The sequence below is a fragment of the Micropterus dolomieu genome, linkage group LG22, assembly GCF_021292245.1.
Source record: "Micropterus dolomieu isolate WLL.071019.BEF.003 ecotype Adirondacks linkage group LG22, ASM2129224v1, whole genome shotgun sequence".
NCBI classification, from domain to species: domain Eukaryota; kingdom Metazoa; phylum Chordata; class Actinopteri; order Centrarchiformes; family Centrarchidae; genus Micropterus; species Micropterus dolomieu.
The window spans coordinates 6021173-6048483 of record NC_060171.1 but is presented as its reverse complement, the minus strand read 5'-3'; the positions used below and the strand labels follow the sequence as shown (position 1 = coordinate 6048483).

Below are 27311 nucleotides of genomic sequence, written 5' to 3'. Positions count from 1 at the left end.
TATTATGAGATGTGTAAAAATATTTTCATTTCATTTTGAAACTATGGCAGAGCAAATTAAGACTGTGGCGAGCCGCTATGGTCTCGTTAATCAATGGGAAACACCGCAATGAATACAAACACTCATCAATGAAATCTCTACTGGGATTGGTGCGGCTTGTGGATTGTGGGGCCTGTAGTAGCCAGGAACCAGGAACAAATACACAATACACCTTCACAATCCACAACATACTTTATGTGCTGTGGGTTACTAAAACATATTTATAATAAGAACTTAAGTAAAATAGAACCTGTTGCTGTTATGAGGAGCCTGGCTAGAAGGACCACAAATTGACGCAGTGGCATTCTGGCTCTTGCTTAATCTATATCTGTCCACAGCAGATGCACTATCCACAACCAGGATGAGTAACTAGTATAAATTAGTGTATTAGTATAATATTATAACATTAAATAAAACCTATAATGTTAATTTAATAGTACTCTGTTTGTATAATCTCTCTCTCTCTCTCTCTCTCTCTCTCTCTCTCTCTCTCTCTCTCTCTCAAGAAAAATGGCCCACATGGTTGTTAGTCTCTAACTTTTTAATGCTAAATACTGATTTGTCAGTAATCATAACCATTCATGTATAACAAGTTCAACATTTTGAAAGCTGAAGAAAGATTACGGTGGATTGTAGTCTTTACTCACACACTGTGTTCGTAAATAATTTTCCCCATTCGCACGTATCTGTTTTTAGGGGCATATGCAATTGAAATACTCGCATTGTAGAGTCCTACATTACTGTCATGAAAACTATCTAAAATGATCTTTGGGAAAAATGTATTTGACGTGTACTATGAATTTATTATTTATTTTTATTTTTTTTAACCCATGTGTCTCCCGCTAATGTGGAGGGGGCAGGGTTTATGACCTATACTACAGCCAGGCACCAGGGCTGTTTTGGCTTCATTTCAGTCAATGGTGCTGTCCCTCGACTGTCACCCTTTAAGGGAGATAATTCAAGATTTGAATAAACTTTGGCTCATGCAGAGCTACTCTAGAGGAGTCCCATAATTAAACTACTGAGTTGAAAATAAGCATAATAGGTCTCCTTTAATGTGATGTCCTGTTGAGCGATCAGTTTCCGGTGTGAATGAATGGGCTATTAGTAATGGATAGAAATTAATTAGTAATGCTTATTGGTTTTCAGATATGCTCACCAGTGCAGCATGAGGTCACCACTGAAGAGACACTGTTTTCTTGGAAGTAGCATTTCTTTTTTTTCTTTTTTTTTTTAGTTCAAGTTGAAGTACCCAATTTATGGGGTCTTTAAATGACTTCTTCAGTTGTTGGCAAGAAATACCCAGCATTTATCCTCAAGGAAGGGAGGCCCCTTTCAAAATTGAAGCTCCTTCTCCAGATGATGGCCCATCACACTGGAAAAGCCCAGTGGGGATGGGGAAAAGCTGAAGCAGTATATTAGCAGATTGTGGTCTTGCAGTAGCATCGTCCACACAAAGCATTACGAGTGTGCCATTCTCCTGTATATATTGTGTAAAATGCCTGCAAAACAACATGCCAAGATTAGTTCACAGGTATATATGTTCTATGTACTATATAATCAAACAGAGTAACAACAGTGTCATTAACTGCAACCACAATATAAGAGCCAATACGTCAGGTCAGAACTCTTGGCTGCTTCTGTTAATATGTAGTGTATAAGCCATGTGTATATGTACATACTGTACAGGGGAGGTGCATTAGGAAATCACATCTCTGCTGCTTACATCGCTGCTATAACATCACCACCTCAGTATAGTTCCGACATGCCCACCAGCTCTGTCTGCAGGGTGTGACATCATATTCGGGTAATGCCTCAGGTTTGGCGCTTCTGAACACGTGGCCTTACTCCACACAATCACACCCACCTTTAGAGCTGAATAAGCTCCATCAAAATCACATTGTTTTCATATGATTTTTAAAAAAAATAATGTGTAAAAACCGTCAGCATAGCATATTGTTAGTCCCTGCCCCTCGTGGCCTGCTCAGGGTGTGACCTTATCTTATCCAAGACATCCTCTCCCCTGTTGTGGACTGTGTTAACATGCATGGTATTTTATATCATTGATTAACAGGCCTTGTCTTCTGACTACAGACATTCTTTTGTGCTGCATTCAAATCTTTTAAAATTGTTTTTGAAATTTTAAAGTTAGTTCTTACAGCCATTTATCATGAATGTTATGAGGACCACAAAGTTTATTGAACCAAAAACCTTTTGCTTATTGTATATCATTTGAATGTGATCTCATTTTCTTCTATAGAGCCTGTCTGAAAAGCCTCTTCCCTAATTAGGACATGTAATTTATCCTATTCAACATAGCTGAACTGATGACCAGACAGGCCCTGACCAGAGTAGAAAAACAAAGAAAACACTCTTGGGGTGTAGTGCTACTGTTACACAGCATGCACCACTGCGCCAGTCTTCCTCATAGTGTTCTCTAATCTATGCAGAGTCTCCCAGACTTCTTGAATGGAAACAATTTGCCTCACAAATGAGCCCTTAGAGTTAGTCCAGCAAATGCCCTTCGTGTTATCGTCGTCTGGAATCTTTCTCTGAACAGATCATTTGTTTTTGAGTTATGCTCCAAGCACTGAAGGTCCCTTCATGATAAGTGTGTACAAAGAGTCCTTGTGCGTTCCCATGTCTTTCTCAGTGTGTTATTTTGGTTTTTGAATGGAGCCTTCTGTTGTTTTTTTTGTTTTTTTTTTAGTATCTCCAAGTATTTTCAAATATAAATTATTTAGTGTACTCCAAAACAGTATCTTAAGTTTTTAAAATGGCACTGGGGGAACACACTCATTGAGTAATTCAGCCAAATTGAGCTAACCATAGTTAGCCTAATGTTGGGTATCATTCGGATTTTATCGACACTACTGCTCTTATCAACACTCCTTACTAAATTGTTTTTTTATGTTTAAAAGAAGAATATAGATGATTAGAATCATATATTTTAAATATAACTAAATGTTTCTAGAACAACAACTGTAATGTTTAAAAAGTTACTGTATGAACTCAATGATAGCTCACTGGAAATGTCAGTAAAATAATTAATATTCATGACATCAGAATAGCGAATGAAGTTTAGAATGAATGAAGAACACAGACATCAGTCCGTATCAGCCATTCCTCCTGTCCTGTCCTCCTCCCTCTGCTGCTGATGTTATTCACTGCCAGCAAGTACTTTTTGTAGAGAGAGGAGGGGCTGGTTTTGTCAGCCAGCAGCCAAGTTTACAAGAATGTGCAAAATTTTAAGATACGTGGCATATGGATTGTAGGAGGAGTTAGCTTGTTTGTAACAATTCGCTCTTAGCTGAGCTAGCGCGCTGTGCTTGGGTAAAACAAAGCAGCGGGGGATGAGAGACCGCAGACATAGCAGATCAAAATATTGCTTTCCACATGTTTGTGCTTGTTGAACTGGTGTATTGATAACATATTGGCTTTTTACTCTAAGGTTTTATTGCACGTTCAGTAACAAGCATAATATTCAAGTTATATTTACTTCACCTGGTTGACTTCACTGTCCTCACCTTGGTCTCTCTGCCCCGCTGTCCATTGATTTCGCTGTGTGTGCGTTAGTGTGGAGGAGCTCCCTGTTGCTGTCCTTTACTTTCATTCTTTATGTTTAACAGAAATCGCTGTAAATACACTAAAACAGGGAATGTAGCACAGGGGCATACATGTTTCCCTAGTATCCTTGTAGCAAAATGGTCCCTACATAAAAAATTTTGCCACCTTTTTAAGTGAGCTAATGCAGTAGTGTGGTTGCCCGATAAAGTTAGCGGTAGGTTTTCTACAGGCCACAGCATTCAAAGGACACAGTGATATAGTTACTAGTTGCAGCCAAATGGGCAGCCAGTGAATTATTTCCTGTCACCAATTGACAATTAACAGGCCAGTGAGAGCACGATGCATGAGCCTTCTTTGAATCTTGATGTTTATGCCTACTTGTCACAACTCTTCTTTTGTAAAGTGCTCTGTAAAACCCTTTGTGGGGCTGTATGTGTGGTTTTAGGGTATGTCTATTTCTAAGAACTCTTTGGTGTAAGAATGTTATTTCTTCCACACGAGGGCAGTCATCATTTACACAAATGACAGACGTTGTCAGAGAGACTGCTGTTTCCATAGCTGGATTTAAGGTCATAAATGTGTGGATACTGGTTAAAGCCATTTTTAGACACAGCGTTACTCTGTATTTATTAATTTGAGGTGTTTCAGGAATATACAACCACGTATTAGGCCATTACAGTTAGAAACAAAACAAAAACTGAATAATAATTACGGAGCTGTGGGAGAGGGGTAATACGAAAACACTCCAAGATTAAAGTAAGTGGTAAATGTATGGGGGGGGGGGGATTATTTTCATTAATAATAATAATAATCTTTATTAAGACAAATGGTGTGGGAAGGTATGATAAAGGATCACAGGGAGGCTAGACTATAAAAGTGCATTTCAAGAGTTAATTATACAAGTGTCAGTGCAGACATAAGAGATGGAGCTTTCAGACAGTTAAACAGAAATGAGGGACACAGCCACTTGAAAGCATGTGTCATATCTTAGTCCTTTATAAATTTCTGCATTTAATCTCAGAGAATATCCAAACTCTTTCGTGTAAATTTATGACTGCAAATTCTGGGTTCTTCACCAACTATTACCCCCTCCCCCAGCTCCGTAATTATTATTACAACTTTTTTTATACCTACAGTGGCCCTAATTTATCCTATTGTGGGATCTGCTGCTACACTTCTGTCGCTGACAGTTTCCCACAGGTTGAGGATTTATTTGAAGTTGTTGTTGACCCCTTGGGATGGAGGGTCATGTGCTGGTGGGAAGCTCTGACCTCTTTGATACCTGAGAATCCATGGCAAAACAGCATGGTATTCATGAAGTACCTTCTAATCAGGAAAGGAATAATTTCAATATGTATAATTGAACATGCACTATTTTGGTAGACTTTTAAATTTCTGCACGTCAATGAAACTTAAAATGAACAAATAATAAATACATCAGTATGGATGGGCCACTGTACTGACTGCTGTCACTTTTATCATCAGGTCACAGGTGTGGTTGGCAGAGCTGAACTTCTTTCTTCAATCTTCCTCCTGGCAGCTTTCCTGGCCTACACAAAATCAACAGGTGCAGATCACTCCATTGGTGAGTTTAATGTACTTTGCTAGTCTCGCACTTATCTCGCAATTATTTCCCATGTAGGGCTGTAATCAAAATATTATCAAAATCGCAGTATGACTAAGTCAAACTGTATGTTTGTCTATGTGTAGCACCTTATCACGAAACCAAATTCCTCATGTGTAAAACACTACTTGGCAATAAAGATCGTTCTGATTCTTATTCTGGTTGTGGCGCTACAGAGATGCCCCTACCTATTCTCCAGACATAAAGGAACATGCTTGTTCAGGGTAGACCCTAGCAAAAATCATAGTTTATTTGCTTGTTTTGGGGTTTTTTGCATATCATTCACCACCAGTCACCAGGGCTGGACTGGGACAGAAAATAGGCCCTGGCATTTTGGGTTCCTGAGGCCCACTACAGTCGGTCAGTGTCCAAGGAGTACACAACTCATACTCAAGTACAAGTAGCCTACAAGTCATTTTCACAGCAACGTGGGAAATAACCTCACCTCAACCATTAGGACAGTTAGCCGAAGTTAAGACTGCATTAGGAAACTATGCTCCAAAAACAATGTCAAATAGTTCATGCTGCACTGTATGACAGTCAGCGATCACCAGCAGAAGTGACAGTCTCACTTTATGATAGCGTTATGATTATGGTATAATCATTTACTTTAATTGAAGTAATCATCACTATTGTCACTATGGCATTGCACACACCCTACCAAATTAGATTAGGGTCTTGAGAACATGACATGAAAATATTTTCATAGTATTTACAAAAAATATTTATTGATGAAATATGATTGGGGGTCTGGGTGGTTTGTCCCCCAGAAGATTTTGAACATTAAACAATTAATTTCCTGCATTCTGGAGACATTTTCTGCACCAATTTGGTGGAAATGTCTTTGTTAATATTGAGGGAAACACAAAATTTAGGTAGCAATTGATTAAAAAAAATAATGGAATATAATGTAGTAGTCAGTAGGCCTACCTTGTTTAGTTTTTTTTAGCTTCATTACCCTAAACGCAGATGTTTCCTCTACATTTACATTGCGTTGCAGGTTTTTTTTATTGTGCAAATAAACCTTTTTCAAAGCATTTTCATTAACATTTCTTGGTGCAAGTTTTTTTAAAACATTTTTAACAGATGCTTTTTAAAAGTGATGTGGACAACATTTGCCATTTCAAAAATTGGTGGGGACATGTCCCCAATTTCCCTAGTGTAAATGACCCTACCTTCCTGCTCCCTCCCTACAGGTTGAGCTACTCCATGCTTACTGCTTCACCTTAACACTCCTCCTGCTCTCTCTGTCCCTCTGCTTCGCTGTCTCATGCCTCCTCCTCTGCCTGGCAGTGGCCATGGCTCTCCTTTACTCCTTCAAGTGTCTGTGCTTGCTCTACGTTGGGTATTGCAGCTGCACCGGAAGAAAACAGATCGGTTATTTTTGCTCATTTGGCGGCCTCCATCTGAAGAATCTTTTGGGGGGAGGCTGCAATGCAAGAAACAGACAGGGCGGGGGGCGCAGGGCCAGTAAGAGATGTGATACGGCCAGCCAAGTGTCGGTGTAGAATATTTTCCAATGGGCCACTGCCCATGCTTTACAGGCTGATCGTTGGCCCATTTTATAAAAACAGTTGTATAAATAAATAATTTACGTTACACCGGCCCCAAAGGTTCGTCGGCCCACCAGGCATTTTCTTGGTGTGCCAGATTACCAGTCCACTCCTGCTAGTCACCCATACGTGCCCTTCCATTAAGACATTCTTGCAGACATTAAAGACAGAGGTAGGAAACCAAACTGAAAAGTCCCACTTGTGACTGTAAGACACAAGTCATTCAGGTATTAGGCAATGGTGTAGTCCTCCTCATTCATTGCTTGGCAGTAATAGCCTACAGTCAAATGTTTGTGTGACTGAGGAGTTTTGAGGTGGTTCTGAGGGAAACTGTCACAAGCTCAGAGACACAGTTTTCCATATTGACATTAAAACAAAGTATTTGTAACCTTCCCGATTTCATCTATTTTTCCATATGTCTCACTTAATTGTTTCAGATCTTCAAACTAAATTTAATACCTGAGTAAGCACAACATACAGTTTTAAAATGATCATTTAATTTATTAAAGGATAAAGGTTATCCAACACCAACTAGTCTTGTATGAAAAAGTAATTGTCCCCCTTTGTTACTCATTCAACCAATTAACCAAATTATATTGATAATTGCATTCATTTAGACTAGACACAATCAAGCTTTGTTACTGCCTGTCCTGTTGAATGTCCTGCTCAGACATACTTAAGAGGTCCTTGCATATGCATTTCCCGATCCACACTCCATTCATGTTGGTGGTAGTAATGCACCCTAAGGTTGTTTGCCAACCACTCACCTTCTGAAATCAATTTATGACTCATCGGCCAAGAATATTTTTTAACAGCCCAAATAATAAATTGCCCTTTTGTGTCACATACTGTATACATTTGTTTCATTGAGATAATAAAGTATTATTTTGAAGACAAGCTTAAAGAAGGCCAGTACAAAATTATTTTTATTTTATTACAGGGGTGACGCTGATTAGTCGAAGATTCGATGCTTTGATAGAATCTTAGCAGAGGCGTTATGAAACGAGAATCAAGCCATTTTGGCTAAATGGGGGTACTCAATGTGTGATTTTACATAGAACTACCGGGTTACTCCCAATAAGTTATTATACAGCCTATTATGATATAAATATCATAATAATGCTGTAAATAAAATTATGAGAAGAAAGAAGCTTCTTAATAGGTTTGGGCCATAGACAATGCCGTTGTCCATCACCCATAGCAGACAGATATCACAATGTTGAGCCGTGGTGATTGTGGTAGAAGAAGAGAGACAGAGCACCAGCTGCGTCAGTGTTGTGCGAGTTGTGCGTGCACGACGTGGGACATTCAAATCAATCATCACCATTGATGAAACACACAAAGAATAGGAACCGTGACATGCATGCAATTCTCAGCGGGCATGCACAACTCAAGACCGGTGAATGGCAGGCGAGCAGAGCATAGAGAAAATGGTCAACGCTAAGTCTTAGATTAGCTGTAAATGTACAGTGTAAGTTACAATGACTAGTGAATAGAGACTGCAGCTCTGCAGGTTCTCAAGATTAAAGCGGAGCAACCCCCATGATATGATGACTGTTTGCAGCAAGACAACAATTCAAAGCACAAGAGCAGATCCACCTCTGAATGGCTTCTAGAGTGGCCTTGTCAAAGTCCTGATTTGAATCCAATTGAGATGCGGTGGTAGGACCTTAAATGGGAAGTTTGTGCTTGAAAACCCTCTTCTGTGGCTGAATTAAAGCAATTCTGTAGAAGACGAGTGGGCCAGTATTCCTTCAGTGATCCAGTCATTGGAAGTGTGTGTTTGCAGTTTTTTGCTGCTAAAGGTGGCCTAACCTGTTATTAAGTAATATATAATGGGTGTTTGATAACTTTTTTTCCTTCAATAGATGAAATGATGTATTTCGTGTTTACTCGAGTTTTCTTTGTTCTATATTCAGTTTAGTTTGAAGACCAAATTTTGAAAGAAAGACTCTTAACTTCTATAATCTTTACATTTCTGGTTCGGTACTGTCACCACACCAGTCAACACACTCTACTTATCCACGTGTTGGTTACTGTATGGTCCTATACAAAGAACAGATAAGCAAAGCTTTAAACCAAGAATATTCAGCCAAAGTAAATACATTTCGGTATCTACACAATGGGTAGATAAACATAATCAGTAGCAAATTAATTGACAACTTAAGAGAACATATATGAATTCTATCATTACTCTTATTAGCAGCGATGAAAAATATGTTATAGAATAAATGCAGTATTTGTTAAACTGTTTGCTCTAAACAGATTGATATGTTCTTATTTAAACTACTATACCAACAGGAACAGCTTAGTAAACATTATTAGCCTTTCTAAACTGATAATAAACCAGTGTTTCCCATACGTTCATTTATTTGTGGCGGCCCTCCACAATATCAACGCTGACCGCCACATATAGATTTTCGATTTTTTTTTTTTTTACTAAACCTATTTAAAATCGTATTTGACTGCAGAGCGCCGTAGCGTGTTGGCGCAGCACTTCCTCTCGCTCGTCCCTCTCTCGCTCTCTCTCGCCCTCTCTCCCTCATGGAACACCGCTGCACAAATCTGTCCAACACAACGCCGTCAACCCATCTTATTGGTAGTCAATATCGATGAACGCACCACCCCCCACACCCGCGCCACAGTTACACTGTCATTCTGTGGGAAACACTACCATACTATTACTGATAAAAGGTGTGGCACTAATAGCTGCACACACACAAAACAGCAACAAGCAGCTTCTTGAACAGTCTCTCCCCTCTCATTGAAAACCTGCTCGTTAGCTATCTTACATAGCTATTAACACAGTGACCTAGTAATCCCTGAAATGCTGCAACCTGATTGGTAGTCAGTGATGGGCGGTGTGATTAAATATGCAAAAATAGAAGAAATCAGGATGGGGCAAAAAAATTGTACAGAAAAACATAGTGTGTTCTTATGATTCGTGAGCTATGGAATTTAACACCGCAATGACAGAGGGGACCAAACCTCTACTAAAACGTGCCTTTTTCTTTTTTTTTCATCTGAGTGTCCTGTTTCTACACCCAGATATGAATAGAGTGGAAAAATGGGTCGAGTGCCATGTGAGTGATGGCTCTGATAGTGAGATCACGTTGGGGGTTTGGAAACCAATGATTGAAGCAGTGTGTATAATATGGGACAACTTCTTCGTGTTGGAGACAGACAGCATGCTAAGAAAACAGGGGAAGCAGTAGAGTATTATGGGTTGAATTATGCTTTTGTAAGGCTTTAACAGAAGGTCGGGGCAACAAAGTGCTTTGAGTCTGCGTATGGTAGCGTTTGTGGATATCAGTGGTGTGTGGGTCAAAAGTGAGTTTATTGTCCAGTGTGATTCCAAGGTATTTGAAACTGTCAGCTTGCTCCATTGCCACTGATGGACGTAGGGTTTATGGAAGTGCAGTTTGTGTTATAGGGCCCTATGAAATCTGTTTAAATTCCTTACCAGGTTCCGTAATTTTTATTTCACTATTTAAGCACATTTTGTAATCATGTGGTGGATGAATACAATTGTTTGCAAATATATTTCTATTTCTAGTAATTTCTTATTTCACCATTTAATTTCTACTATACTTTCCACATTATGTTAGCGTTTGGTCACTGCTTGAATATGCTTCCTTTCCTTTCAGTTCTCTTTCCTGCATGCACACACCTACACCTCAGGTCTCTTACTGCAAACACACCAGCTTTTCCCTCCGCTTTCTGCTTCTCTCTTCCTGTATCTGTCCGCTCTACTGACTTTCTCCTTCAGCAGTATGTTTTATAAAGTTGCCAGAAAGACACAGAAACTCATATGTAGACCTGATGAGGAGGCTTGTTAATGACAAAGCGTATAGAAACTGGTGTGTTCACTGTTCCTTTACCTGGTCTGTACTTGTAAAATATCAACCATGTCCGTGTCTTGTAACAAAATACCAGATCAGTCTTCTGCGAGCTCATGGTCTGCATCTGCTGATGTCGTTGCACTTTTTGAGAGTTTGTTGAAGTGAAGAGCTCTTGCTAGCACATTGACTCTGTCTGATATGACGGTGTGTGTGTGTGTTTGTGTGTGTGTTTGTGTGTGTGTGTGTGTGTGTGTGTGTGTGAGAGAGAGAGAGAGAGAGAGAGAGCCCCGCCCTTGGTGAAATACCAAGAAACCAGAAGCAGCTTACCTGTAAATGACACTAAAACATAGCAGTATAGCTTTTTCTATTAATAAGTGCTGTCAAAAAATGCTTATAATGCTAGGGGAAACCCTGATTTTTATAAATGCGTCCACATTTTGTCAGATTCCACGATATCCTGCATTTTACAGTTGATTCTGTTTTTATTATCAAATTCCACTATTCCGTCAGCATTTTCCATAATGTTCTGTGATTAACAACACCCACACTACCATCCATCCATCGTCAACCGCTTATCCTGCGTACAGGGTCGCGGGGACCCACACTACCAATGAAGGCAAAGACAGGAGTTTAATGCCTGGCTTCTATTCATTTAACTGTAAAAGTGTGTTTATAAGTTGTCTTTTATCTGTCTATACTGTTTCTTCTTTTTTCAGTTTGGGCTCCCATTGCTTTGACAGTTGTTCTAGTGGCTGCAGCAACTTTGTGTAAGGAGCAGGGAATCACTGTAGTCGGCATCTGCTGTGTCCATGAAGTGTTTGTTGCACAAGGGGTAAGGCTCTTGGTTGTTTCTATTAGTCACGCCTGCAGCATCGAAGCATGGCTGACTTTGTGTTATGGACTTTGCCTTAAACATAAATTGAGAGATGTGTTAACAAGCAGTTGCCACCTGAATTAGGGATTTTAATCTCACATCAGACAGGTATTAAATCAGCACTAAGCACTAAACTAGCCTTAATGGAATGAAAAGCTAGATTTTAAAATGTTTTACATCAAAAACTTAAATTGAAAGTGTAAAAAATAAGTGGCATTTAAATTTTAAAGTGTGTAGGAACCCTTTACAATGTAGAGTTGAGTTGACTCTTCCTAACCGTATTTCTCCTGTTGCTACTCTCAGTTTACCTTGCCCATGCTGTTGGATACACTGCGGCAAGTCCTGCAGGGTAAAGATGGTTTCCCCTATGCTGTCTTGCAAACTCTGCTGAAGCTCATTGTCCTCATTATCAGCACCCTGCTGCTCGTCATCATCAGAGTGCAAGTCATCCAGTCCCAGCTTCCTGTCTTCACCAGGTAGTATGCATTATCCAGTTGGCGGCAGCAAAATTCTGCTTAAATTGCATTTCAGTCACACAGCCTTTAAAGGAATTTCTTCCTGTTTGTCAACTACATGGGATTTTATTAGTTTGTCAGAAATTAATTTTACAAATCAAACATACATACATACATTATTTTTTTCAAATTTCAATTTGTTTGTGGAGTGTTTGCAGTAAAATATTTAAACAGTCTAGCTCAATAGCTGCTGTATCTTATCTGCACTTAAAAGAAAAGACATTTGTAGATACTAAAGGGCAGTGGAATACAGTCAGTCATGATTTGAATGTAAATAGATTGCAGGATTATATAAACACATTATACTAGTCTTGTTCTTTATTTATTTCAGATTATGTAATAGTTTACATAATGTCTTTATTTGATTAAAGAAGAAAATCTTCCCATGGCTTCTGACTTCCTGTAGCTGATGGCTGTGATTAAAAGTCCTGCATCTATTTTGCAGGGTGTAGAGCTCTGTATCAAATATGTATTAAACATACTTACATTTGCATTGTAGTTGTAGCTCTAATTCCTTGATCTCAAATGTTGAAAGCAACCAGTTGTGTAGGAGTTCAAAGGCCAAAGCCAGAGCAACCTGAAAACAACTGTGAAGCTATTCCCTCTAATCCTCTTAAATTTAAAAAGAGAAAATCTAGTGATTTTTTTTTTTTTTTTTTTTTTGTCCTTATGTCCAAATTCTTGTCTTTATGAGGACATTGTCATCTAAACATTCTGTTTCTTCAGTTTAGTTTTATGTAGATAAAGACCTGTTTTTAAAGATTCCTAAAACAACAGACAAACACTATGCCAAAGGCCAAATGTTAATTCTATTGGGTTACAGATATGTACAGAAGCAACTTTTGTTATACTTTAAATTCTCTTTACACCCCAACAGTAGTCAATTAATCAAAAACTCTGACACAAATGGGAGGGGGTTCAGTTGGAGACTTTACAAATCTAGCTGTCTCGTGCTAGGTCTTCTACATTGTCCTCCCAGCCATAAGAGTTTATTGAGTCCAGGCTATTTTGAAATGGTCTGTGCAGGATTTAAGATAGACTCAACCTAATGGCATTTGATCACGAAGATAAAATTCCAGACAATTAGCCTAGATGTGCTAATCCTCTAGCAGTTAATCCTAAAGATGTCTCCAGATTGTCTGAGAGTTTTTCTGTGTTCAAGCCATAACAATATTGCATATTTAGATTATCAATATCCCAGTTGTGATTAGTGGCCCTCTAAAACAAGTTTGGACTACCTGCTGTACCAGAGCAGTTTAGATACAAATACAGGCTGGAGGTGCTTACGTTAAAACCCCAAAAAGAAATGTGAGTAAAGGATGTGCGGGTGTCTCTGGCAGCCGTATAGACAAAACATGTTCTTTGTGACTGTAGGATAAACACTGTCTTGACCTTCATCTGACAATGGTATCAAGTGTAATATAACAGCTACTGGACAAAAAGCCATGAAGTTTTAAAACAGATGGTCATTGTCCCTAGTCACTGGTTCCTAATGCCTTTGAAGACCACCTTCACGTCAGACTTTCCCCTTGGCCAGCAATTTGGTCCATGATAAAGTGCTAATCATAAAGTGCTAATGTTTCTGTTGACCCAACATTTCCTTTACTACTATGTTCATGCCGAATTTCAGTTGCACCCCAAATCATTTAAATAGGCAGATTGCAATGTAATTAACTAGATATATAGACACATAATAAGCACTCCAGTGGATAACCTCTTTCCAATTTGGACATTCTCTGAACTTTACACAAGGAATCTCTTTTCATTCAAATAATCCCAATAAATAAATAAATTTGCTAAGCAGACTCATATTTAATGATGCATATAATGATAATGTTTTTATTTTAGAAGGCCTCATGGCCTTTCCTTTAGCCTTATTATAGAGAACAACTATACTGGTTTAGCCCTACAGCTAGACTGTAGGGTTTTTGAAAGGGCAAAACAATGAGATTTCATCTCCCAGCCAATAATGTTGGGATTATGGTTGTTATGGAAAGCTTTGGGGGCTCACCATGATAACAGAGAGAATGAGGGTATCTTACACTCAAGTAAAGTTTAGAAAATGTAAACCGTAAGATGCATAGATAGATTGAGATGATGTAAATAGTTTTTGTTTTTATAGATCTACAGAATACAGCGGTTCAACCAGGACAAAAAAACAATCAGATGTGGGATACATTGGGCCTACGTGGCTGTTATAGTGTGACACAAGATTATTGTGATCACTTTTTTTATCACTAATTTTACTGTAGATTGTCTGCAGCTTTGAAGTTGACTTCAAATTCAAGTTTAAATAAAAGGTCTTTATTATTTTCTTCTGCAGTCTTAGTTTTTTTTTCCTCACAAATGTCATGCCAGTATACCATTTTACCAATATTTTTATTGCTTCCATGCTTTATTGTAAAATTAACTTTTCTTCTCTGTCCTCTCTTGTAGATTTGATAACCCGGCAGCAGTCAGCCCCACTCCCACTAGACAACTGACTTTTAACTACCTACTTCCTGTGAATGCATGGCTTCTACTGAATCCCTCTGAGCTCTGCTGCGACTGGACTATGGGCACCATCCCTCTGGTGGAGTCACTCCTAGACCTCCGTAACCTGGCCACCCTGGTGTTCTACACTTCTCTGTCCCTGCTAGCTTACCACAGCCTGCGCTACAGACACAGTTCTGCCAAGACTGTCATCATGGTATGAGGAAGTTTGGTCAGATTATTACAATATACTTTGTTATAATATGTATGGTCACAATATTCATATGTTCAACACAATTTGGAGGTCAGACTGCTGTATTGGACAGCATGCTGTAGTCATGACACTATAACACTGTTTGGACACATGGCCAACAAAATGATGTTTGTTGAATTAAGTACAACATCACTCTACCTACCATCTTTATACCCAACCAAAGTTGCAAAAGCAGCATAGCTACAAAGCACCATCCATGTCAAAGTTGCAGTGCATAATCCATAATAAACCAGACTTGAAGAACACTGCTTGCAAAAAGTGAGATTTGTATGTCTTAGATACCCATAAACAAAATTGCTTTTACACATACAAGGAATTTGTTTTTGGGGCCTAGGCACACAACAACAATAAACATAAACATATATAAATATATAGATATCTAAAAATTTGAAATTGAAAAGACATTTTAGTGTCTCTGCATTGTTCAGATTTCCTCCTTGTGAATCAAATGAGGGCTTGCAAACACAGGGCTTCCAATTTTTTGTGGATTACCCTCGGGAACTCTCACATGCTAGGCAATTTTTCCTCCATTACTAACATGGGACTAATCACTCTGAACTCCTCAGATTGGGTGAATAACTCCGTTGGATGTAAATTGTTCACAAATGAAATAACTAATGTTGTGTTTTTACCCTTAAAAAAGTGTCATGCCACATAAGGGCAAGAAACTGGCTTTATCAAAGCCATCAGTTTAAGCGGTTCCTTGTGTTAACCAGCAAATGCTAAAATTGACCATTTGCTAGATCCTCATTTTATTACTGTAGTGTGTGGGTTCTCAACTTTGTTTTTCACATTTTGTTTTTTATTGGTAACATAATCCTTGTGACGTATGCTACATTACATTGTTTAATTGCACGCTGAGACAAAAGTGGGATTGCAGAACAGTTTTACCATCTTGATTAATATAATCAAATAAGCTTTTTTTTATTATTTAGCATGTCAAGTAAAAAAAACAAAAACAGGAAATTTCGGCCTGCAAAAATGAAGAGAAATAAAACATAAGCTCTTATTTGAGCTTTGAAGGAATGAATGAATGAATGGCAATTATTCATTGTGGCACACAGGAACAAATTAGCATCTGTTGTGCAACAGGCCCATGACTCTCTTACTTGAAGGTCAGTAAACTTCCTCACAGTATTGCTCTTAGCTTCAGTTTAGGAAAGGGGACAACAAATCAAGACAAAATAAACTGAATTATGACCTTTTCTTGTGTTTACTCTAGTTTGCTAAGAGAATTTTGGAATATGTTACATAATAATATCATACCACATCAACCTACTTAGCTTTACTGCAAGGCTGCCAGCTGTCCCACATGTCCCAAATTGTTTTAGAGAACAGTTGTCCACTGGACTCACTGCGAAGTCCCTTTTCCTACCTGCGGTGGCTGCTGGGTGTGCGCTGGGGCTACAACTAATGATTATTTTCATTCACACTTCATAATAATAATAATAATAGCTTTATTTATATATCACTTTTCAATACAGGTAACAAAGTGATTTAAAGCAGTCAATGTTAAACATAGACAAGTTGAATAAAAATAAGTATAACACACACAGTGAATATTTATAAATAAAACAAGACAATCTAAAATAAAATGTGCATCACACATTTGTAGAAATGTATCTTAAGAACTGAGATCAAACCAGAAACAGACTCTGCAAGCCTGATGTCCTCTGGTAGATTGTTCCAGAGTGTGATAATAAGTGCCCTGTCTACTCGTTTTCTAGTGTTTGTGAGCCGGGGAGGAAGGGGGCCAACTCTGAATGTTGTGTTTACAAACTGCAACCAACACATCCTACTCATTCTGCTTTTAAGTTGCACTGAGTTAATCCCTGTGGGGAAATATGTCTGCTCTTAAACCATCCCATGTGTTAAGAAGCAGTTGGCAGACCCCTTGGGACCAACCTCTTATTGATGGTGAAGGTTTCTGGAAACTGAGGATGTCTTAAACAGCAATGCCCGGCCGGGTAGAAAGAGGCATCAGCAGTACAGAGCGAAACCAAATCCGCAGTATGCATACATCTTGGTGGGGAGTATGTATCCTTCCTAGACCTACAGAGATTCACTGTGTGTCCACATTATTAAAGAGTTAGTTTTGGAGAGTCACTCAGGCTCCGGCTTACTTTAGCTCAGAAAATTATCCGAACATGACACCCTATGTGAGATTACCCTTACAGAAGGAAAATGATATATAAAAACTGACAAACCCTCAGGCTCCAGCCTGTGCAGGAGGATCAGATCTCTTGGCATCAGCCAAGCAGATTTTAGACATGCTTGGATGGATTGATTTTAATCTGTCTGTAGCTTTTGCTCATATCTCATTTTACAACATCAGTCGATATTGCATGTAGGCGCTTATTGTATGCTTAATACAGGACTTCATGATTATTTGAATTATTGATAAAACTAAAGTTAATTGTTTCATTTAATAGATTAATCCTTTTGTCTATTGAAGGTTTTTTTTATAAGCCAGTTCTAATTTCCATTGAGAACTTGCTTGTTTTGTCATTTCTCATTTGAGCTGGAACCAGAGAGTTTTTGGTATTTTTGATTTAAAAATGACTGAAATTGTGTATTAGATTATGAAAATAGTTTGACTAATTGGTTAATTGACTCATTTTTTTCCGCCCTAGTGGAATCATTTTAATATTTTCTGAATGATTGACACACATGTTTAACCAAGACGGTTCAAGTCATGTTGTCTTTCTCCTCCAGGCCCTGTCTTTGATCGTCCTACCCTTTGTTCCTGCGTCTAACCTCTTCTTCCCCGTGGGTTTTGTTGTGGCAGAGAGGGTACTTTATGTTCCCAGTATGGGTTTCTGTGTTCTTGTTGCGCATGGATTCAAGATTGTGTCACATAAACGGTGAGTGCTTTTCCATAATGGTGTTACTGCAGCTCCGTCAATGTAAGGGAATAAATATTATAACCTGTCCATTTACGCAAGAATACAGACCTTATTACATATGTACAAAGTCATATCTATTGATTTAAAGAACACACTGCACCCTTTTATTACTCTTTTTTATTACTTATTTATGTTTACTATAACATGATCAGCTTCTCAAAATTTTAAGTCTTTGATTTATTGTATTACCAAATCAATATCATTTGAAACTCTTTACATTTTCCTCTGTAGACACTTGAAGAAGATTTCCTGGTTGATAATTGCAGTGCTACTAACTACACATGCAGCGAAAACCTTCAACAGGAATTGGGACTGGGAGTCAGAATATACACTCTTCACCTCTGCCCTGAAGGTAAGCTGGAAAGACAATTAAGGCAGCTTTGTCGGAGTATCTTGGCCTACCTTGCCAGTGTTTCCTGGCAGTTTTTCACTGTTAAAACAAATCTTTTGTCACCTTGTTATAAAAGGTCTGAATAAACCATCTAACAGATGACTTTAATAATGATGGATGGATGCTTAATGTCTGCCTCTTCAGGTGAACAAGAACAATGCAAAGTTGTGGAATAATGTTGGCCACGCTCTAGAGAACCAAAACAATTACGCAAAGGCACTGCAGTATTTCCTCCAGGCCACTCGCGTCCAGCCAGGTAAGAAACATAAATCAGGCATTCGTCAGTTATTACATACGTGATAGAAACAATGCAATCACACATGCAATAAAAGAAATTCTGCTTGGCCATGTCAAATAATCTTTTTAACTGGTTCTTGATTACCTGTTACATACCTTTTATACTTACAAGTGCAGCAAACACTGTATAATTATTTAATGTGGAAAGGGTAATTATACTTGCAACACTGCACATTATACTATACTATTACAAAATTCAAGGGATATTCATGTATTGTAAAGTATTTCTGTTAGTGTTTCCACCCTGTGTTCGTTAAGGCTTTGAGCTCTTTTTAATCTTGCTGTATAGACGTGACTACGTGAAACAGACTAACAAAGGCTATTGTTCATATGATCACTAAAAGCTGCTGTTAATGCAGTTTCTTGTTTTCCTTGAAACTGTCTGTTGGAGACATACTTAAATGTGTATATAGTAAACATTGACCTTTCCAAAAAATGACTTGACTTCTAATTCAATTTCAAGTCCATGGGGCTTTGTGTTCATGTATTTTTTTTATCTGATCATTTCACTTTCCAGAAACGTCTCTCCAAACATGCCAAACAGACAGCCAACTTTATGAATCCATTAACTATAGCCCAAGAACTTATGACGTTAAGCACATGGCAAATTTATACTAAATGTATGTTATTTTAGTACATAAAATGTGCAGTTTCAGTATGTTGACTGTCTCCCAGCATTTCTGTTTTGCTTCATAGCTCAGTTTTCAGGAAGCCTATCATCAGCTGAGACGTCAACACTTTTGCCTGTTCACCACCCAAGAGTGTTTCCCCAAGATTATCAATGTAAACGCATTAACCTGATGAGGATTTCCTGCTATGCTAATCATCAAGCATCAGTTCTGCTTGTCCTGACTGACCCCTTTCAACCCCTTACTTTTCTAACTGGTTCCCAAAAGGATTTTGCTTCAAGGCTGCTATAGAAATTTCTCTTAGATACAGCTTTAAGGTGTTATTTTTCAGTATTTAAACTTATTTTAGTGTGTTTGTGGAATGTTAAAACAAAGAAATGTGGTATAAACATGTTCAAATACATTTAACCCCTAACGTATGTTGACTGTGGCCTACTTCCTACAATGTTTCTGCAGATGACATTGGTGCTCACATGAATGTTGGAAGAACCTACAAGAACTTGAACAAGTCCAGAGAGGCAGAAGATGCCTACTTGGTTGCCAAATCCCTTATGCCACAGGTATTTCATCATGTCACATAAGGGGTGGGCCAAAATCTTCTATAACAGTCTATGTCCTTTTATATATCTCGGTAACGGTAAATATCACAGTATAGTAATAGATCCTGATTTGTTATCTTAGCTCTGATGTGTATTGCCTGCCCCAGCTATATAGCAGAGACACCAAGCAGAGTTTCCCCTAGGTTGACTGCTTTGGTGGTCGAGGAACGTATAACTGTCAAGGTTCATAGACAAAACAATTGTTTTTTGCTAGTCACCATTATTAGCCTATGGCATTTTACACTTAAATTAGCCTAGTTGCTAGCTGAGGTTTCCTCTGCTCATAGCTTAACAAACTAAATATTATTTTCGCTTTTTCTTACTAACTGTTGGTTTAAGTCACTGCATCTCCTGACAGAATACCGCAGTTGAAAAAAAGAAAAAAGAATACCATGGTTGAATTACAGCATTATGTAAAGTAATGAGTTGTCGTCAACTCCAGTAGCGTTCACACCATATATCTCTCTGCTCCACGCCATGTGCGTGCGTGCGCGCGCGTGTGCATGTGCGTGCGTGTGATTGCGTGTGATTGCGTGCCTCGTCCTCGATAGCATATTTTGTTTATTTGTTTTGGGGGGGCAGGTGTTCCATTAGGGCTGGGAAACACTACTGTGGAAATGGTTTTGCCAAATCTTTACCAGTAGACACCCATTGCGTGCATGTGTCATAAGGGCTAGTATTGGCATGCACTAGTTGGAATTCAAATCCAAATCTAAGAGGCAGCTGCCAACTGGTTTACTTCACCAGCTGCCACCACCACCATCAAGACAGCCTTTTGTCTGAGAGCGGTGTTAGTCAGACGGCTTACAGTTACGAGGTACATTACCCATAATTGGGCCAAGATTATTATTTTGTTTTGAATTGTTACTCTCAAAGCCCGTTAAGAAAAATCTGTCCAACATGTTCGGATTGATCTTGCCATCTTTTGAATTCACTGTATTTCTAAGTTACCAAAGCAGTTAGACCAATGACTTCTCTGTTGACCACTCATCAGGTTATTCCTGGTAAGAAGTATGCAACACGTGTGGCACCTAATCATCTGAACGTTTACATAAACCTGGCCAATCTGATCCGGGCCAACGAATCAAGGCTGGAGGAGGCTGACCAGCTCTACCGACAAGCAATCAGCATGAGACCAGACTTCAAACAAGCCTACATCAGCAGGCATGGTTTTTATATTTGATTTATAAACCTACGTTGTTTCCAAACACACACACACACACACACAGGCAGACCTCTAGTGCTGACTTTAATTATCAACACAGTGACACATTTTTAGTTTTGTTGGCTTTCTTCTCTAGCACACTAAATCTTCATTTTCGCTAACGCTGAAGATGCACTGCCAGTAAGACTCTGAATTGTATTTGACTTAGAGGTGAGCTGCTGCTGAAGATGAACAAGCCCACAGAAGCCCGGGATGCCTACCTCCGAGCCTTGGAGCTTGACCGCACCAACGCTGACCTGTGGTACAACCTTGCCATCGTCAACATTGAGATGAAGGACCCATCAGAAGCCCTGAAAAACTTCAACCACGCTCTGGAGCTCAACCCACGCCACAAACTGGCACTCTTCAACTCAGCACTTCTAATGCAGGAGTCTGGTGAGTGCTGTCTGCCCGTTCTGAAATGAGGAAGTGAATAGTTTAAATCTAATCCAGTCTCCAGCTAGAATAAATGCTTTTTGACACTTGGCTTGTGGAAAACATTACTTGGAATTTATTGAAGCTTTCATGCAAGCTGGTATGAACGAAGGAAATAACCTGATATTACCTTTAGGGTGTAACCAGGTTTTTATGACGGCCCTTGTGTTGCAATGAGTTCATGGCCAAGTTTCAGTTAGGTAATGCTTCATCAACTCTGTGACAATAGAATCATTTAATAAGCAGTTATATTTCCAACAGGTTTGACTGGAGGTTCAGGCGGTTAATGTTGGCTTTTCCACCCATGTTTTTTTTTCTTTAGTAAATCTTGCCACAGTGTTTATGCACTTTACTACCAGCAGATTCCTGCTGCAGGTTACTGCAGTAAAGAGCACTTTGTTGAGGCTATAAACATCATGAATGACAGGTCTATTTAGTTTTACGTAGGGTGGTTTGAACAAAATTCAAAGAGTTAAGGTAGCGATATTTCTTGTCAGTGTGTTTTCCCTTTCCAGCACGCTCACCTCAGCTTGACTCTGTGGCCTGTCAACCTTTGATGTGCAGACAGAATGAAAACTCTTTTTGAGTGTTTGGAGAGCTGAGTTCTTCTGTGTAACATTATTCTTGCAGCAGGTGACCAGGTTTCACACAGTTGTGAAAGCGGAAAGGGCATACAATAAATAATTTTCTTCTCATTCATCACATTCCTACTTCTTCTACTCTGTGTTGTAGAGCTGTACAGCATAGTTTGGCGCTTCATTCATAACATTTATCAACATTATGCCTTAACTTAAAAGAATTAACAAAAATGACTTGGTACATTTGGTACAACTTGTTAAAGCCTTACTGCGTGTCACTTTTCTGAATCGTACCAGCTGCAACTAGCTATTACGCAGGCAGGCTGCTTTCGGAGAAGTTTAAATTTCTCAAGGTTTTGAACAACAGGCAGGGCAGGTGTACGATAGAAAGACTCTCCTTTATGTCTCTTGTGTTAAGTTCAACTTTCTGACTCACTCCCCCTCTTTCTTTTTTTCTTTTTCTTTTTTTTTTTTTACATAGTGGTGATGCCTCATCGTCCCTTGACGATATATTTTTTCCAATACCAATATAACAAATGTTAAATAAATGTTTGATTTTATTCACTTCAATCGTACACAAATTAAAAAAGCTTATACTTAATTTTACTTATGCATATTTGTTGACAAAGATTTTATCTGAATTGTTTTGAATGTTCTACCTCAGATTTGTGAAGTGATCCACCGTTTGGCCTGAAGTGTTTAAACCACAATTAGCCATCAGGTTTCTTCAACTTTCACTCAGGAGCAAAAATCAGCCTTGAAACTCGAAAGAAATAACAATTTGATACTTATCGTGATAATTATCGATATCGAAAGATATGAAACTTTTTAGCCTGTATTTTTGGCCATATCGTCCATCCCTTTGTCATGTTATGTGTCTGCTGTCTGTGGTAGGTGAGCCAAAGTTCTGGCCTGAGGCTAACCGTCGCTTCCTGACCTATGTGGAGGAGGAGCCTGAAGATGCCAATGGTTACTTTAACCTCGGCATGCTGGCCATGGATGCCAATGAAAATGCAGCAGCTGAGAGGTGGATGCGTAAAGCCATTGGTTTGCAGGTCGGCTTCCGCAGTGCCCTGTTTAACCTGGCATTGCTTTACTCTCAGTCAAAACGCGAGATGGATGCACTGCCTGTGTTGGACGAGCTGCTGCGCCACCACCCAGAGCACATCAAGGGCCTAATTCTGAAGGGTGACATCCTTATGAACCACAAGAAGGACACGCATGGTGCTAAAGCCTGCTTTGAGCGCATTTTGCGCATGGACCCCACCAATGTACAAGGCAAGCACAACTTGTGCGTGGTCTACTTTGAGGAGCGTGACCTGCCGCGGGCAGAGCGCTGCCTTGAGGAAACACTGGCCCTGGCACCAAACGAGGAGTATGTGCGTCGTCACTTGAGTATTGTACGAAGTAAAATGGCTGCCATGAGCGCAGCAGGGCAACCACTTACTTCAGCAGAGGGAGCTACCATGTCAGCAAAGGAGGAAAAGCTGAAGAGAGTTCAGGAGGGGGCGGAGGAGGAGGTTGCTGAGGGTGAGGAGGAAGGGAGGGGTGCTGATGCTGTTGGAAAGGGGGCTGGGGATGAGAAGAATGTGCGGAAATCCTCTGCAGAAAGCCTCGGAGCTGTGGGTGTGGACCAATCGGAGTCTTTGGACAGCAGCCAGTCTGACAAGCGGACTAAGGGTAAGTCCACTAAAGAGATTAAAGATATAGAGGAAAAAAGAGCAGCTGCCTTGAAGAGACTAGAGGAGATTGAGCGCATATTAAGTGGTGATTGACGTTGTTGTAATTTATAGCTGGACTACTTTTATAGAGCTCTTTAATGCTCCGGGATGAGACTGCATTTCCCCCCCTTAGAGATGTGTATTCTTAATCAATTGTCATTTTATTCCATTGATTTATTACGTGTTTGCAGGCCGCTCTGCATGGTCCTGTTGTTTTAACACTAATCTTGTAAAGAAGGGAAATGTTAATCTGCACATGAAACTCATGTAACAATAAGCACAAAGCCAATTTGGGATAATCTATTTAAAGCCTATGGCAGATGTAGATGCCAATGTGTGTGCTTCACCTGAATGTGATTTCACATATCGTAAATCTGCAGTAGTTATAAATATTTGTTTTGTTTTTCCATGTATAGTCATTGTTTATCACTGGATTTTTTTTCACTAAGATGTGACTCGCTCCTGTGTACAGAATGATTGTATCATGGACAATTAAAGGAAGTGACGTGTTCCCCAGATTTCCTCAAGGCAGGATGATAGCTGCAGAGTGTGCGCCTCAAAATAACCCAAACCACACAGAGCAAAATAACCCTCCACACTGAACACCAAGCTTAAGTTCTGTTGCAGCAACGTCTTCTAATCTTTATTGATCTCACTCGGCATTTCCTGCCACTGCATCATCAGCCTCTGTGCTCACAGCTGCCTTCACCTCAAAATTACATTGTGATCTCATCTAGACTTTTATCTTACTCCCTTTGTCACATTACCTCCTCGCATCTCCAACGCTGTCTCCCATCCTTTAGACACTACAGACGCATTAGAGAGGAATGTTCTTCCTGCTTTTCTTGGTAAACTATCCGATACACATCGTTTTCACACGTTTTATGTGACGGTCAACAATGACGCACACTCATCCTCAGCGTTGGGCTTCATCATGTGTTCCTTATTCCTTCCACTTCACAGGGTGAATTTTCACCGCAGAAAACAGATCTCCCCCTTCATCCTGCTCCACAGTGATGACATTGTTTTAGCTTCCTGGCACTAAAATATCATTGGGATGTTTCACATTTTGAAGTTTTTGTAGTAGCCTTTCTATTCAGTTGCTTCACAGTGCAATAACTTTTGCATCTGCTCAGTGCAATTATTGATAGTGGAATCACAGGAAAGAAGACTGTATTACTGTAAGTTAGGAGCACTGTGGTGGTACTAAGGAGCCCGCTATGCATTGAGCTTGTTTATCCCTGAAATGCTGTGTACATAGATTTACAATGTACTTGTATCCAGTGTTATTTATTATTTTTATATGCACTGCCAATGCTGTAGATGTTATTGTTTACCACTGACAGTATGCTTTAAATTCATGGTGCATTATTTTGTTTCTACTAAATTTCAATATGTGTACTCACACATGTAAAACAGATCATAGATGTTTTCCACTTTGAAATAACAGAGCCGATGTCAGGGTTAAACATGTATGACCTATTGAATCAACTGTCTGCCCTAAAAACCTAGGTACAGCTTTCAAGAAAGCATCCCGTTTGCAACATTTTCTGTTTCACCTCATTTTGCGGAGTGACTGATTTTTGTACGATTTAAGATTTTTTTTTTTTTTTTTTATGCAATAGCCTATAGTGGTGGGGGTCTAAGGTTATTAAATAAAGTGAGATGACAACTCATCACTTTTGTTCTACTGTGTCTGTTTGCAACATGTTTACAGTAAAGCAGATGCCTGCAGTGTTGTCCTGTTGTTCTATGCAGCAAGGGTCATGCATCATGTACTGTAGAGCATTTTATACCACAGGCGCATTGTGCCATGCCTCGCAGGATGTCAAGGTCAGTCCCAATCCAATTTAAAGTCCCAAAATTGAGTTGCAAATTTAAATCCAATATTCCAAATAACTAAGTAATGTAATTTATATATGCACGGCAACTAATGCAACTGCACATGTACCGATGCAGTGTCTGGGGAAATGTAGAGAAAATTAAAGGGTTTTGTTTGTAACAATGTGTTTTACTTTGCTGGGTTTACTACATTAAATTTGAATAAAAAGCTGGATATGTAGAAGGAGTAAATATTGCTCTAGGGAGTTTTAGGGTCAGTTCACCTAAATTACAAAAAAAGACTAACCTCATTTCTATTCATATCTAGCTATGCAGGGGATTTGGATATGGTTTGCTTCCACTTCTTTACAGTAAAGGTGAACGGAATTTAGATTGTAGAGCTTGAAAAATTACATTAAATGACCAATAAACAAAACAATAAATACAACAAACTGTTTTTTTATTATTTCAGTTGAAAGTAGTTGTCCACAGTGAGGGGTGTGGATTATTCATAGTATAAGATGGAAACGCACATTTCTGTGAGATATTTATACGTAGCTTTTGTGATGCTGTGAGGACCACAAATGAAATGGATAAAACTGCAGTATTGAGGTGACCGGCGAATCTCCAGTTTTGGGACAAAAAAAAATAATGGGGCAGCCGAGGTGAATACAGCATCTAATTTCTGTCAAAACTTCAAGGCATAAAAGCTCCAGTAATTACTTTATTCAGTGTGGTAGTGAAACATCACAGGAAATCAAAGAGAGAACTAACACTGAGCTGAGCCAGAGCCTGTTCTGTCTGCTTGACTGCAGCAGAGTGTAACTGTCAATCTGTCAGTCACAATGTGTCCTTCATGCAGCACAGTTATTGGCTTGAACACTTTGCTGAAGGGCTTTTGCTGTCACTTAACCTGCTGTGTGGTTATAATCTGAGGTTTTCTTGCCAGGAGATAGTGTGTGAAATGTTACATTTCATTCCAGTCACATGGCGTTCTGGGCAGATTACTGTCATTGTTGATTTGTCAGTTGATCTATCATTTAGTCCACAAATTGCATAACTAAGCATAATTAAAATACTGTTTACAATTTGGTTGTGTTGTCTTCAAATTCAATAAACAATCCTTTAAAAAACAGAGAAGCAACAAATCCTACAACTAGCCAATAATGCAAGATACAATTTCTGATAGTTTATATCAATATATAAGATTATGTTTGTTTGTTTTTTAATTATCACAAATACAAAACATGTCAACTCCAGATTTGGCATTTCTGTAGAATTTCTTGGCATTTACAAATAATTTCAAATGCATGTCTGTACAGAGTTGTCAGTTTTTATTAAGTTGTATGTTAGTCTAGAATATTCCAACAAATCCCACTTTTTAACCATCAATATGACATATTTCAATGTATTGTAGATTAAGAAAGAGCCGGCTCGTATTGCTGAGCTGAGCCGAGCCAATGTCTTTGAGTCTATAAACCTAGTAACCCCTGTACGCTTAAAAAAAGAGCATAACAGAGCCATCAGGTCTGGCCTCTATAATTCCCATCAATAATTTAAACCATGAATATGACATTTTCAATTATAATAATGTAGGCAGAAAATATACTGCATGATTGATTTTCCGTTGTGAATCTATACTGTACACATGACATCTATAGGATGTCTGTCCTGGGAGAGGGAGAATTCTTCCATTTTGTTTCCATAGTGTTTTGGGGGGGGGTTATTCCAAATCACAGGTCCAAGGACGTCAGGGTGTTGTATGATTTACAGATTTGAAAGCCCCTTGTGGCAAACTGTTATTTGTGATAATATACATTTACAGTGAATAAAATTGTCTTGACTATCTTGTCTGTTTTGCAGTTTACTGTATTTTTAAAGGCTGGTGTGTGTTAACCGTGCCTATTATGCTCCTTGTAAATAGCTTTGAGCTAATAAACCCCCCAGACACACATACACACACACACACA

The 27311-nt window shown here is 39.0% G+C and overlaps 1 protein-coding gene across 1 annotated transcript in view; it reads left to right on the top strand.

Annotated features, from left to right (window-relative positions):
* The window catches only part of tmtc3 (transmembrane O-mannosyltransferase targeting cadherins 3), a 29196-nt gene extending 4000 nt beyond the window's left edge, over nucleotides 1-25196 (top strand). The window contains exons 4-14 of the mRNA XM_046037376.1: nucleotides 5092-5191; nucleotides 11342-11457; nucleotides 11803-11975; nucleotides 14451-14703; nucleotides 17476-17624; nucleotides 17898-18018; nucleotides 18202-18313; nucleotides 19440-19543; nucleotides 20577-20746; nucleotides 20956-21182; nucleotides 22694-25196. Of these exons, the coding sequence (XP_045893332.1) occupies nucleotides 5092-5191; nucleotides 11342-11457; nucleotides 11803-11975; nucleotides 14451-14703; nucleotides 17476-17624; nucleotides 17898-18018; nucleotides 18202-18313; nucleotides 19440-19543; nucleotides 20577-20746; nucleotides 20956-21182; nucleotides 22694-23574 (2406 nt within the window). The 3' untranslated portion in view covers nucleotides 23575-25196. The remainder of the gene's footprint in view (nucleotides 1-5091; nucleotides 5192-11341; nucleotides 11458-11802; nucleotides 11976-14450; nucleotides 14704-17475; nucleotides 17625-17897; nucleotides 18019-18201; nucleotides 18314-19439; nucleotides 19544-20576; nucleotides 20747-20955; nucleotides 21183-22693) is intronic.
* Nucleotides 25197-27311: the final 2115 nt, after the last annotated feature.